Source organism: Amblyraja radiata, chromosome 4 (genome assembly GCF_010909765.2).
Source record: "Amblyraja radiata isolate CabotCenter1 chromosome 4, sAmbRad1.1.pri, whole genome shotgun sequence".
Taxonomy (NCBI): domain Eukaryota; kingdom Metazoa; phylum Chordata; class Chondrichthyes; order Rajiformes; family Rajidae; genus Amblyraja; species Amblyraja radiata.
In genome coordinates, this window is record NC_045959.1 from 20,395,562 (window position 1) to 20,409,959 (window position 14,398).

General features: G+C 42.1%; 1 protein-coding gene across 3 annotated transcripts in view; it reads right to left on the reverse strand.

Moving 5' to 3' along the window:
- nfatc1 (nuclear factor of activated T cells 1) overlaps nt 1–14,398 on the reverse strand; it is a 261,410-nt gene that overhangs the window by 220,027 nt on the left and 26,985 nt on the right. For all 3 annotated transcript variants that reach the window (XM_033019054.1, XM_033019055.1, XM_033019053.1), the window contains exons 2-3: nt 7,716–8,850; nt 2,231–2,390 (exon numbers count right to left, since the gene is read on the reverse strand). In XM_033019054.1, coding sequence (XP_032874945.1) covers nt 2,231–2,390; nt 7,716–8,850 — 1,295 coding nt within the window. The remainder of the gene's footprint in view (nt 1–2,230; nt 2,391–7,715; nt 8,851–14,398) is intronic.

The window sequence follows — 14,398 nt, forward strand, 5'->3', positions numbered from 1 at the left end:
TTCCAAGGTTCTAGAGAAAACAATCCAACTTCGTCCAATCTCTCCATGTAACTAATACCCTTAATCCAGGGGGCATTTTGGTAAGACTCTTCTGTGCCCACTCCAAAGCCTCCACATCCTTCCTATAATGGAGCAGAATTGAAGGCAATATTCCAAATGCAGTCTAACCTAAGTCTTTTAGATTCTTATACTCAATGCCCCAACCATACATCTTAATTACCACCCTATCTACTTGTGTTGCCACTGTCAGAACCTATCTGTGTTGTCAAGATCCCTCTGCACATCAATGACGTTAAGGATCTTGCCAACAACCACATATGTTTCCCCTTACTTCAACCTCTCAAATGGCAACATCTCACCTGCTTGGAATTAAATTCTATCTGCCATCCATTTCTGCAGTAGATCTATATCCCGCTGTATACTTCTATCAAATCTCCCCTCAATCTCTGACACTCCAGAGAAAAGAATCCAAGTTTGTCCAACCTCTCCGTATAGATAATTCCCTCTAATCCAGGCTGCATTCAGGGTGGCAGAGTAGACAAAGTTGGTAGAGCTGCTGCCTCACAATGCCAGAGACCCCAGGTTCGATCCCGACCTTGGGTGCTGTCTGTGTGGAGTTGAGAACACCTTCCTCCAGGTGCTCCGCTTTACTCCCACATTCCAAAGATGTGCGGCGTTACCGGTTAATTGGTCTCTGTAAATTCCCCCTGGTGTGTAAGGTGTGGATGCAAAAGTGGAGTAACATAAAACTAGTGTGAACAGGTATGGTTGGCGTGACTTGGTGGGCTGCAGGACCTGTTTCCATGCTAAAGTAAACTTCTTATGCCCCCGCTGCAAACCTTCCACATCCTTCCTGTGATGGGACATGATCGTTTCGAGGTCAACATAATAACAATATTCAAACTCACTTCCCAAGAAATTTGTTAAGAAGTCTAATTTACTTTTGAACATAAACACAAACTAAAATGACTGAATTTTTCTTTTGGAATATAACTTTGATTATCCTTAATCTTCATGCACAGGAAATACAAAATTATATTATACAAAATTAAAGTGAACACTGTTAGCTAAAAAAAAATCCAGAATGTTGTGGGCAGTTTCCAAAGACATATTACAACTGTTAAATACATTTTGCTTTAAAAATGAGTACATACATCACTGGGCAGGAACAATGTGTTCCCTTCTGCAAAAGTAATTCCAAAAAAAGTTTCAAGTTGAACAATAAACAATATGTGCATTTTTGGCGTTAAAGATTGGCTTGTGTCTACAGGATGATATATGATTAACTCAATGAGAGGCCAGAGTTACACAGGTCTGTATGTTAGGCAAGCTACAACAAGAAATATATTAAGAGGCTATGGCCAACATTCACAATCACAGACAACTTAGTTTTGCCTTTGAGCTCACAACAGTAGAGTTACTTAGACAACATGTATCCCTCACATCATCAAGAAAAGTTGGTATGGTCTAGTCTATGTACGTTTCAAATCATAGTTCAATGTTCTTTGTATTGGCATTGTGAGCAACTCAATTAAAAATGCAGCCTTCACAGGACAGGCCTGGTAGACAACAATGATTGACAGTAGTTGCAAAATAAAATCCCCCAGTGCCTGGCATTCCCTCCCAGGGGAAATAGTCCTTCAGGGTTTAGCCTAGTGAATCCATTTATCCTTTTAAACACCTCAATTAAATCATTTCTCAGTCCCCCAAACTCAAGGAAACAATAAACTTTATTCAATCTCAATCCCCTAACTTAAAGATAAACCCAGAAGTAATTATCTGGTAGATAAATAGTATTGATTCTCCAATTCCAACATGGTTAAAAAAATGTAGTATATCAGACGTGTTCTGACTAAGACACTCCATACCAATGTGTTACAGCAAGAGTAAACATTCAAGACTTAACTTCAGATCATTGATTATTTTACTTATGTCTTCTTTCCCCTCAACACCAATTTCCCATCTCCCCTAACCTCTTTCTTTAAAGTCTTCGTTCCTGTGAAAGCTCCGTGATCTCACAGGAACTTATGGTTGGTTGTTCCCGTTAAACCACCAACATCATGGGGTACATGGATCCAAGTTCCTATCTTGGTACAGTTGCAGTTCATTCTTAACTGCAACTGTACCAAGGCTTAAAGCAGAACTCTCACTGCAGCACATACACCTTCTAGACCAAGTAAACATTGTGCGAGTTGAAATAAACCAGTTTGCAGTAAAGTAGAGTATGAACCTGCACAATTGGATGGCCGCCACCAGATGCTTTTACAGCTCCACGACTGCCCTCTGTCTCGTAGTGGGCTCTGTGATGTGACTTAGGCTGTACTTCAATCTCCAGCTCGTATGGCCCTGCATGGGATGGCAGCTGCCAGTCAAGGGCAGGTAAAGTAGAGCTAAGCAGAAGTAAACATATTTAGTTTAGTAATTTAACAAATCTGCTTTAACCACACCAACATAACTCAATCTATAAATCTTGCATCAACACAGTCACATATTTCAAATTAATGTTTCTACAGTAAATATCCCCACATATGCATATTAATGTGTTAATTCAAATAATTATTTTACTTACACGAAGAGCGATGGTTCAGTCCACACAGGCAAGAATTTTCAATGTTCCATTTTTGGTACATATGACAATTAAACACTCTTGCCACATGAAACTACCTCCCAACTAATCAGAAACCCATTTCAATTAACATCTTTGTTAACAAAGATGTACAGGTATGTAGGTTTATTGGTAAATGTAAAAATTGTCCCTAGTGTGTGTAGGATAGTGTTAATAACAGTGTTAATGTGCGGGGATCGCTGGACGGCGTGGACCCAGTAGGCCGAAGGGCCTGTTTCTGTGCTGTATCTCTAAACTAAACTAAAAAAACTAAACAGTTTCTTTAACCAGTTCTAGTATCATGGGAAGTTCCCATTACATCAACAATGTAACGATTGTCTTTCAATCAACAGGTGTTTATTATAGTGCTTCTTTGCATCATTAGGTATCGCTGCTCAGCAATTTGTTTCCTGCAGCTTCGATTTCTGTTGCTCTGCATTAGAATCCTATCTTTGAGTTTAATGATCCCTTGGCATGATGTCTGATTATGCATAATACCACAAATTCCTTATAAAAATAGCTCAATTCCCAAATGAATACGTGCACATTTGAGTCGATGGTTAATAAAAGCAACTTCTGGGGGGGTGTGGGGAAGGAGGGGTGGGTGAGGGGGAAGGGGGGGGTGCGTGAGGGGGAAGGGGGGGGTGCGTGAGGGGGTGTGGGGAAGGAGGTTGTGAGGAAAGGGGTGGGTTGTGGGGAAAGGGAGGTGGTTGTGGGGAAAGGGGGTGTGGGGGGTGGGGAAAGGAGGGTGTGGGGGGTGGGGAAGGGGGGTTTGGGGAGGGGAGGGGGTGGTCACAGCAGACGTAGCCCGCATTGTGCTCACCCCGCACCTTCAGCTTTTGGCCTCACGCAGCAGATTCCAGTCCCACTCCGGCTTCACTCAGAGGCTTCCCGTTCAACTTAGCTGGTCGTGCTGGTCGCCGCAGAAGCAGTCCGCAGGCCACGCGCTCCCTGCGGGCTGTGCACTCTGCACGGGTTGCGCAACACCCTGCACCCCTTCAGCTGTTTATTCTCCTCGCCACGTTATTGACAGCGGGTTCCGGAAGGGGCACTTTTTATGATTTTTAAACCTTCATAACTTTTGTTCTATTTCACCGATCAGAACAAAACTTATTTGACTTGCAGCAGAGGAGAATGGTGTGTAAGGTGATGAAAAATCGTAGCGCTATGGGGGATTGTTTTTGCGCAAATTTAATTACAACACAGACCGGACGTGGTCAAGATGAGAGTTTTAATAATAGTATAGATGAGGAAATGTGAGTCTGTGGAATTCTCTGCCTCAGAGGACAGTGGAGGCCGGTTCTCTGGAAACTTTCAAGAGAGAGCTAGATAGGGCTCTTAAAGATAGCGGAGTCAGGGGATATGGGGAGAAGCCAGGAACGGGGTACTGATTGGGGATGATCAGCCATGATCACATTGAATGGCGGTGCTGGATCGAAGGGCCGAATGGCCTACTCCTGCACCTATTGTCTATTGACTGGGGAGAAGGTTGACATATTAGGCCCCGATCACAAGTGAAAACTTAATGAGTTGAATCAGTCTGAAGAGACTCGACCCGAAATGTCACCCATTCCTTCTCTCCAGAATCCCGCTGAGTTACTCCAGAGTTTTGTTTCTATCTTTGGTGTAAACCAGCATCTGCAGTTCAATCCTACACATGAATCATGCTTATGTTTGGTCACCAGTTCCATTGGGAACTATCTATTTCCTTCTCGTAGTTCAACTTCTCTCTGACATCCACATCTGGACTCACCGCTGAGTTATGTGGTGGAGTTCTGACTCGCGGAGCAGAGGGACCAGACACACTTTAAAATCAGCCCTAAACTTGATGATAGGCTTGGATAGCAAAAGGGAAGTCTCCTTTCCTTTCATTTCAAATGGTGAGGTAAGTCGGGGGAGGTGCCACTGGATCTTCCGCGTAGTTGAGCAAATTTTTAATTTTTCAATTATGTTATACTTCTTGTTTTGCTAATTAAGTCAATCTGAATCATTTTTAATCTTTGCTTTTTGAGATATTTAAGATTTGTTTATTGACCTCGGGCAAGGCAATCTATGGGTATCGCCTCAGGATCTACTACCCAAGGCCTAATAGGCAATGTCCGTTGTGTTTTACACAAGAACATTCAGGTAAACAGGGCCAACTCAGCTAGCTGTCCGTGTCTTAAGTTTAAAAGAATGGGGGGAGGAGGAGGAATAAAAGGAAAACGGGGCTTCCGAGTAGGAAGGAGGAGGGGTGGGGTTGAGCCTAAGGAGGAAGGGAAAGGAGCAGATTGATGGAGAGAGTGGGAAAAATGTGTGCACACTCGGGGGATTTCGGGCTGGGGCAGGGAAGGGAGTTTTACTTGATATTGGAGAATACAATGTTCATACCATATTCCACTTGGGTAGCCCACAACCTTGCATTTGTTTTTCCCTCACGCCCGTCCCTACCACCCATTTCCCACCCTCTAGCTTTACATTTCACTGCTCTGCTTTCCTTATCTGCCACCCTTTTGTCTCCTTTTCACTTCTAGCCTTTTTCACAATCTCCACCCATCTACCAATGACCCAACTCCCACCTCACCTGTATTCACCAATCATTTTCCAGGCTTTGCCCCATGCCTACATCTCTTTTCCAGCTTTCCCCCCACTTCACAAGTTTGAAGAAGGGTCCCGATCCAAAATGTCCATTCCTTCCACAGATGCTGCCCACCCCTAGTGAGTACCTCCAGTAGTATGTGTTTAATCCCTACGTTAGGACTGGAACCACCATCACATAGAAACATAGAAATTAGGTGCAGGAGTAGGCCATTCGGCCCTTCAAGCCTGCACCGCCATTCAATATGATCATGGCTGATCATCCAACTCAGTATCCCGTACCTGCCTTCTGTCCATACCCTCTGATCCCCTTAGCCACAAGGGCCACATCTAACTCCCTCTTAAATATAACCAATGAACTGGCCTCGACTACCCTCTGTGGCAGAGAGTTCCAGAGATTCACCACTCTCTGTGTGAAAAAAGTTCTTCTCATCTCGGTTTTAAAGGATTTCCCCCTTATCCTTAAGCTGTGACCCCTTGTCCTGGACTTCCCCAACATCGGGAGCAATCTTCCTGCATCTAGCCTGTCCAACCCCTTAAGAATTTTGTAAGTTTCTATAAGATCCCCTCTCAATCTCCTAAATTCTAGAGAGTATAAACCAAGTCTATCCAGTCTTTCTTCATAAGACAGTCCTGACATCCCAGGAATCAGTCTGGTGAACCTTCTCTGCACTCCCTCTATGGCAATAATGTCCTTCCTCAGATTTGGAGACCAAAACTGTACGCAATACTCCAGGTGTGGTCTCACCAAGACCCTGTACAACTGCAGTAGAACCTCCCTGCTCCTATACTCAAATCCTTTTGCTATGAAAGCTAACATACCATTCGCTTTCTTCACTGCCTGCTGCACCTGCATGCCCACTTTCAATGACTGGTGTACCATGACACCCAGGTCTCGCTGCATCTCCACAAAGTGTAATGGGAATCTGGACTATCTCCTTCAGATTACTTATGGGATAAAAGGTGAATTGAAGTCTTCAAAACTTGACTTTTGCTTGGAAAAGTATATTTGCCCTCACTGTGTCTAATACCAGAGGTCACAGTTTCAAGATAAGTGCTGGGCCATTTAGGAGTGAAGTGAGAATCTTCTTTGTTTGAGGGTGATGAAACTTTGGAAATCTCCACCCAGGTGGATGTGGAGGCTCAGCCATATACTGCACTCACACATTGGATATTAAAGTAATCAAGGAACATGGAGGTATGGTATGAAAATGGTTGAGGTAGAAGATCAGCCATGAGCTTATTGAATGGTGGAGCAGACTAAAGAGGCTGTATAGTCTTATCCTACTCCTATTTATTAAGCTCAATACTTAAAATTTAAATTCAGTTCAGCTATGACAAAACTGACTGAAGAAATGGGTCAAAGGGTGCTCCTGTTCATAAGTAATCACTTTCAAAAAAGGTTCAGTGATATCATTTTTTTAATGTATTTCGTAAGTTTATGACCATGTCGCTATAAACCCACTCTTAATAGGTATGTTGCAAAACTTACCTTCAGCGGCGCTGCAGTTCTGCCGCTGCCAGTGTGCGCGACTTTGTCGCCTTTGAGAGGGGGGCGGGTTTAAAACGCGATTTTCTCTAGGCTGCGAAATTCGTTCGCTGCAGGTATTTTTTAACTAAATTGGGTTATTTAATTGTTATAGTAGATTAAAAATCATCCTCTAAAGCCACGACCGCCGACAACAGGACGGATCTCATGTAGGAGACAAGGCAAGGTAGGTTGTTTATTTTTACATTTAAAAAGGGCTTCTTAAAATTTTATGTTGCGAGTAGCTGACTTGGGGCCCATTCAATCCCTCAGTATCTTTCACGCCATATGGGCTTCAAATTCACCGCAATGGCAGCGTTCCAAATCAGCGCGTTCTACAAAATCCCACTCGCAAGCAATTGAACACTAAATCCCTTCCATTTGGCCTATAAATTAATGTCAATGAGATTTTAAAATCATGTTCTATTGTAAATTCTTGTGTGAATGTTCTTTGGACACTTAGGCTATTTAAAAATGTTAATCTTTCCTTAAGAAATGGATAGATGTTTAGATCTAGTAATTGAATTTTGGAATTAGCTACAATTAACTAACTAATTATATGCTTTAATTTCAGGTCATCCAAGTAAGATTGTTTAATATTTGTTTCAGAATGCTTCAATCTATAATAACTGAAAATTTCTTTCAGTTCTCTTAATTTTTAATAGTTATGGGCTTTAGACTGTCCTCGATCACAGCTTTTGTGTTAAGTCAATGGAAAATCAATAGGGAACAAGATGCTAATTTCCGAGTATGAACATGGCCATAACGTTTTTAATACTGAAGATATGAAAGTGAATTAGGTGTCAAATTAAACTTCTTTTTATGCTTTATCTGATGGGATAAATTGCAGACTTGATTTTTAAAATCTCAAAATTTTGTAACATTGCTACTCTTAAGTCACATTTTATCACCCCTTTTAAACCTATCGCTTTTCAATGACATAAATCTTCCTACATGTTCAACACTGATTAGTTGAGAAAAGTCATACATTTCTCTCTCTCATACCTGGCAAATGATGATGGTGATGATGAGACAGATTTTGGTTTTGCCCATGGATATGGATGCTGAGGGACTGATAAATATTGGTCACAAAAAGCTTCTTTTTTGACAGGAAGACGAGACCCAGAAAATTCTTCTTGCAACAGATCTGCCGAGGGTGAATAGGCTCGTTGATCGTCATTACCTGGCTCAGGTTTGAGAAACATGGAAGGGGCCTGGTCTTGTATTGTTCTTCTTGGAGACTTGACTGGTATACTGTCGTTGATGTCCATGCAAGTGTCAGTGGTGAGGGCAGTAATGGCAGCAAGGATAGCGGAATTGTACTGGTTCCCACTCCCCAGCCATGTTTCCTCAGTCACGCTTACCCGAGGAGATGCCTGCGGTGACGGTGTGTGAGAATGATGCGGTGAGTAAGATGGTGGCCGGTAGTACCCGCCATTGAACGAATGCCTTCTTTTGCCACATGGGGACTGTGGCCGAGACGATGACCTTGACGTGGGCCGTGGGCTCAGCCAGTTCTCCTCGGTGATGCTCGTCCTCGGCGAAGTGCCTGGAGAGTGCCTGGGGGAGTTCCACAGGGTGCAGGCAGCTTGGCCTCGAGGGAATCCCTCCTCGTGGGTAGTGCCTTTTGGGGAGACACATGGTGATTGCCAAGGAGAGGCAAGTGGCGAGCCCTCGTAAGGAATGGAATAACTGGACTCTGACGCTTCCGAGTGACAACTACGAGATGAGAGGCTACTTGCTGGGCTTAAGCATGAAGGGTCTCTGTAGGCATCTGGGTTGGGTAGAGGCAGTGTAACTAATGAACTGGAACGTTTAAACCCTGAACCATTTTCAATTCCATCGATCTCAGTTTCACTGGCAAACTGATTATGGCCAATGTGCATTCCGGGATAAGAAGTAATTTCTATCCTTGGACTCTCAAGGGCTCCCCCACCATTTGGTCTTATGTTCGGAGTCAGGTAGTAGCTTGAAGCACTGACGTCAATGTTGCCACCATATCCCATCATTCCATGTGTTGATGGCAGTGCGGAGAGACCTTGATTTGAAGACTGCAGGCCATGGCACGATATAGGAGCAGAAGGATTCACTACACCTGATGGAGTGACTTTTATGTGTGGTGAAGCAAAATTGTAGGCTTCTGTGAAAGAAAGAAAGAATTTAAAAGATTGCAGTAATTATTTTCATGCAAGATAAAACGATGAACGTCCACATAGAAAAAAAACATATCTACGTTCCCCATCACTGAGTTTATTTTCTCTATTTTTTCACGAGGCAAGTGGTGTGACTTGCCGGATTAGCATCTATGGAGTGAGGAACACAAAATGCTGGGGTAACTCAGTGGGTCAGGCAACATCTCTGAAGGACGTGGGCCCCAAACTACCACCTATCGATGTCCTCCAGAAATTCTGCCTGACCCACTAAGTTGCTCCATCATTTTGTGTTCAACACAGATATCCAGCTTATTCTGCAGTTTGTTTTGTCTCCATCTGTGCATTGAATATGGGTTAGTGGGACTAGTGCATATCGGTGCAATGGTCAGCATAGATATGAAGGGCCAAAGGATGTGTTTCTGTTCTATACGACTCCAGGACTTTATTACTCATCCCCGGTCTGAGTGGCTTTTGGGACATTTTAGGGAAAAGTGAAAAGTCAGACATGGTGCTGTGCATCCAGAATCATATATAGGTCACACATAGAAGAACAGTAGATTCCCTTTCCGAAAATTCATGATTATAGTAACGTTTATAGTCCAGATATATTCAATTACTTTCATTTAAAAATTTCTGGTGGGAATTAAACTTGTGTCAACCCCTCCCCAACTCATCAGCCTCTTCCTGTCCCTGTCACCCAGTCAGTTGTCCAGATCTCTGGAAGCTAATCTAGTAATTTGACGGCTATGCCACTGGGCATCACAGTAGCTCAGCTAGTAGAGTCACAGCCTTAGAGTGCCAGAAACCCAGGTTCAATCCTGACCTCAGTGACTGTGTGGGTTTCCTCGTATATTACAAAAACTTGCAGGTTGGTAGATTAATTGGCCATTATAAATAGGCATTGGCCTGTAGGTGAGTGGTAAAATCTGGAAGAGTTGAAGAAAATGTGGGGATAATAACAAGATTAATAAAATGGGATTAATGTAGGATTAGTGTAAAATGGATGGTTGATAATCGGTCCAGAATCGGTAAGCCGCGAGGTCCTTGTTTGTGCTGCATCTCTCAGTGACTCTATATCTACCACCCAATGGAAGCCAATGGAACAGAATGAGTGTAAAGGACCCCACAATGGGCAATAGGTACCCACATGATCAGTTGCTGTCGATAACCGAGGGTATGTACAAAAATACATTGTTTAATTGTCCCAGACTTTTGTGAGGATTAGCTTTAATTGGAATAAAGTGAATGTGTATATTAGATGACAGAAATAACCATAAATATTCTTGATATAATAATAATTTTGAATGGTCTTAATTACAATATTTATCACAATAAAAGATATCCACTATCACCTACTAATAAAGGAAATAATGAAAACTGTAGTTTTACCCAATAGAATGATTAAAATGTACAGCTTTGCAGTGAGGAAGTTACAGAGGTGAATGGAAGAGATACATTTAAAGGTGGAAAATTGAACAGTGTTGGATGGAATAGAAAAGCTTTGGAGCGAACTTCTATTTCATGCAACCAATTTATTCTTTAATCCAAGTAGGAATTATGCTTGCTGGTACAAGTACAGTAAAATGATAAATTAATTATCAGTAAAAACATAAGTTAAACATTGATATATCAATTGCCAATTGATCAGAAAGCTCATTTATAAATTCAGTAAACAAAATATTCGAATTGACAAAATTAAGTTCTTTTCTTTGAATCTGCTATTCTTTGTAATCTGTTATTAAAGTGCTGTTCATAATTAGTACATAGAAAAATTGGCAATAGCATTTGCACCAATAATTCTTAAACCAGAACAAATGGGAACATTCAAATTTACAGTAATATCAAGAAAATCCTCGTTATTTTTTGCCATCTAATAAGCACTTTAATTCCAATGTAAGCCACTCCCAGTGAAATCACTGAACTTCTGCTCTCAGTAGCAAGCTGCACTCAAGAAAACGGTACAAGAATCAGGGATAAAATGTGGCATCATATAAGAGCCCCCAGACTCCTGCCAACAGCACCGCTCATATGACAGGAGCAAGAAGTGAGGACAACAAATGCTTTCTTATCCTTCCTTGTCGAATAGGCTCAATAGGATCGACTGCATTTGGGCCATGCAGAAAGGGTGCCAGGAGGACTCATTTGCACCACAATTAGAAAGGCCATAAATAAGCATGGGTTCTTCCAAAAGCCATCTAGTTTAAATTTCTGCATAAATGGTTGACCACATTATACTGTGCAGTTCTTATGACAATTAGGTTGTACCTATTTAAAGAAGATTTACTGCAAGAAAACTTAAAATAATTGAATGTCAATGAAAGGCCATTATTTTTATCCTATAAAGAAAACAAAATATTGTTTTCCCATCTGTTTCCCACTGAGACACAACAACTGACCATTTGTCACATTGCAGTTTATTGCACATTCCTGTGCATAGATTAATTGCTGCGTGCGTAAATAACACCATTAACTGAGCATCAAAGGAAACTTACAAATTGCAAAATGCTTTGGTGCTTTCTGCAAACTGCTTATTGACATTACTCCCAAAGTGCAGTTACACCATCTTGCTTGAAATAATACTCCTATGAAATATTTCTATTCCATGACAAAAAGTAACTAATAAAATGTTATAAACCATCTTTCTAAGCTTCCACTTCTAAAACAGATCCCTGTTAATAAATCATATGTAAGGTCCAGACATTGCTGTTGTATAAATAGAGAACACCATTAAATTGTGTGCAGAAAGGTCCAATAAATAGTATTACTTTAAAGACATTACTTTAATGGCATTGGTGGAAGAAGAACTATTGGCCAGGATACCAGAAGAAATTGAGACATGACTGTAGTTCTGTAGTCTGACTGTAGTTCTGTAACCTAGAGCAAGAAAACAAAACTGCTGGAGGAACTCAGTGGACCATGCAGCATGTGTGGGGGCTAAAGGATAGAAACATAGAAACATAGAAATTAGGTGCAGGAGTAGGTCAGTCGGCCCTTCGAGCCTGCACCGCCATTCAATATGATCATGGCTGATCATCCAACTCAGTATCCCGTACCTGCCTTCTCTCCATACCCTCTGATCCCCCTAGCCACAAGGGCCACATCTAACTCCCTCTTAAATATAGCCAATGAACTGGCCTCGACTACCCTCTGTGGCAGAGAGTTCCAGAGATTCACCACTCTCTGTGTGAAAAAAGTTCTTCTCATCTCGGTTTTAAAGGATTTCCCCCTTATCCTTAAGCTGTGACCCCTTGTCCTGGACTTCCCCAATATCGGGAGCAATCTTCCTGCATCTAGCCTGTCCAACCCCTTAAGAATTTTGTAAGTTTCTATAAGATCCCCTCTCAATCTCCTAAATTCTAGAGAGTATAAACCAAGTCTATCCAGTCTTTCTTCATAAAACAGTCCTGACATCCCAGGAATCAGTCTGGTGAACCTTCTCTGCACTTCCTCTATGGCAATAATGTCCTTCCTCAGATTTGGAGACCAAAACTGTACACAGGATGGACAATGTTTTGAGTAGAGAGCACAGTCGAGAGAGTCAGAGTTTTCAAGTTCCTGGGCATAACCATCACCAATAAGCTGTCCTGTACTAACTACATTGAAGCTAGAGCCAAGAAAGCACATCAACAACTCTACTTCTTCAGAAGACAAAAGAAGTCTGGCATGTCTTTAATAACTCTTTCCAGCTTCTATAGATATACCATAGAAAGCACCCTATTTGGATGCACCACAGACCATGAAATTGTGGAGAGTTGTGGATGTAACCTAGTCAATAGACAATAGATAATAGGTGCAGGAGTAGGCCATTCAGCCCTTCGAGCCAGCACCGCCATTTAAAGTGACCATGGCTGATCATCCCCAATCAGTACCCAGTTCCTGCCTTCTCCCCATATCCCCTGACTCCACTATCTTTAAGAGCCCTATCTAGCTCTCTCTTGAAAGCATCCAGAGAACCGGCCTCCACCTCCCTCTGAGGCAGAGAATTCCACAGACTCACAACTCTCTGTGAGAAAAAATGTTTCCTCATCTCCATTCTAAATGGCTTACTCCATCACACAAACCAGCCCCCCCTCCCCCCCCCCCCCCCCCCCCCCCCAAACACACACAAAATGGACTCCATCTAAATTCACACTGCTACAGGAAAGTATCCAACATAATCGAGGACTATTTATAGCCCTCTCCTGTCTGGCAGCAAAAACAAAAGCTTGAATGCACGAACCACAAGATTCAGGAAAAAGCTTTTTCCTCGCTGTCATCTGACTACTGAACAGACCTCACATAAACCAAGGATGATGCCGATCTCCCAACCTATCTTGCTGCAGCCCTTGCACTTTTTTAAATGTTCAATTTCCCTGTAACTTAATGCTATAATACTGTAACACTATATTCCAGTCTCTGGTATGGTTCTCTTTGCACTAACTCTTTGTTCATGTGTATGGTTTGATTCTATTCATGTACGTATGATTCGTCCAGATAGCACACTGGATAAACAAAGCTTTTCACTGTTTCTCAGTACACGTGACAAAAAAATAAACCAATACCACTACCCTATATCAGGAGCCCCCTCATCCCTTGTCGAGAGTGTTCAGGAGGATTGCCTGCATTTGCAGAGTGCAGGGAGGTGGGATGGTTGACCCGAAACTTTGACCATCCCTCTGCCTCCACGGATACTGCTCATCCTGCTCAGTTCCTCCAGCAGTTTGTACTTTATAAGATAGGAAATCGTGAAATAGTGCCTAAGTATCTTTTATATCCACCCTGTAAAGAAAGATAGGGCTTGGGTTTAATGTAGTATTTTATGTACATCCATTAAATTCATTCCCTTTTTAAAACAGAAGCATCCAGTAGTTTTTCTCAGCTCACTTCCATGGCCCAGTGTGTTATTACAGCTTTACTCTGTGCAATTCCTGGATCTCAGGTGCTTCAGTTGAGACTCAGTTATTACAGTAAAACTCCATTAATCCAACATGCTTGTGACTGGTGGTGCTTGCCCATCAGATTTTCTGGACCATTGTATATTATTCCCATTAACGTTCCAATTGTTTTGTTGGTGTTTATATGATAGAATAATTTACCTAAATACCTGTCACCAGATTGACTTCTCAATTTGTCTGGCCTCAACTCTTGGGTTCAAGTTGAGCAATGCCAGTTCCAGGCACAAGTCAACAACATAAATTGCCCATGATCTGATGCTAATTACAATTTTCTCACACATAAGGAATAGTCGGCAGGAGAAACAAATGTCATGCTGGTATACAGTGCAAGTGTTGTTCTAATGCTAGTTTTAAACACTGTTGAGATTGGAGTGGCTTCTGTGCTGCATGCAGCCTGATTTGGCAGTATTTGATGCCAAAAAGTTTTAATAGTAGATAAACACTCCATTGTCTGCACATTAGAGTCATACAGCATGGAGACATGGGCAGCACGGTGGCACAGCAAAGATTTGCTGCCTTACAATGCCAGAAACCCAGGTTCGATCCAGACTATGGATGCTGTCTCTATGGAGTTTGTACGTTCTCCCCATGACCGCATAGG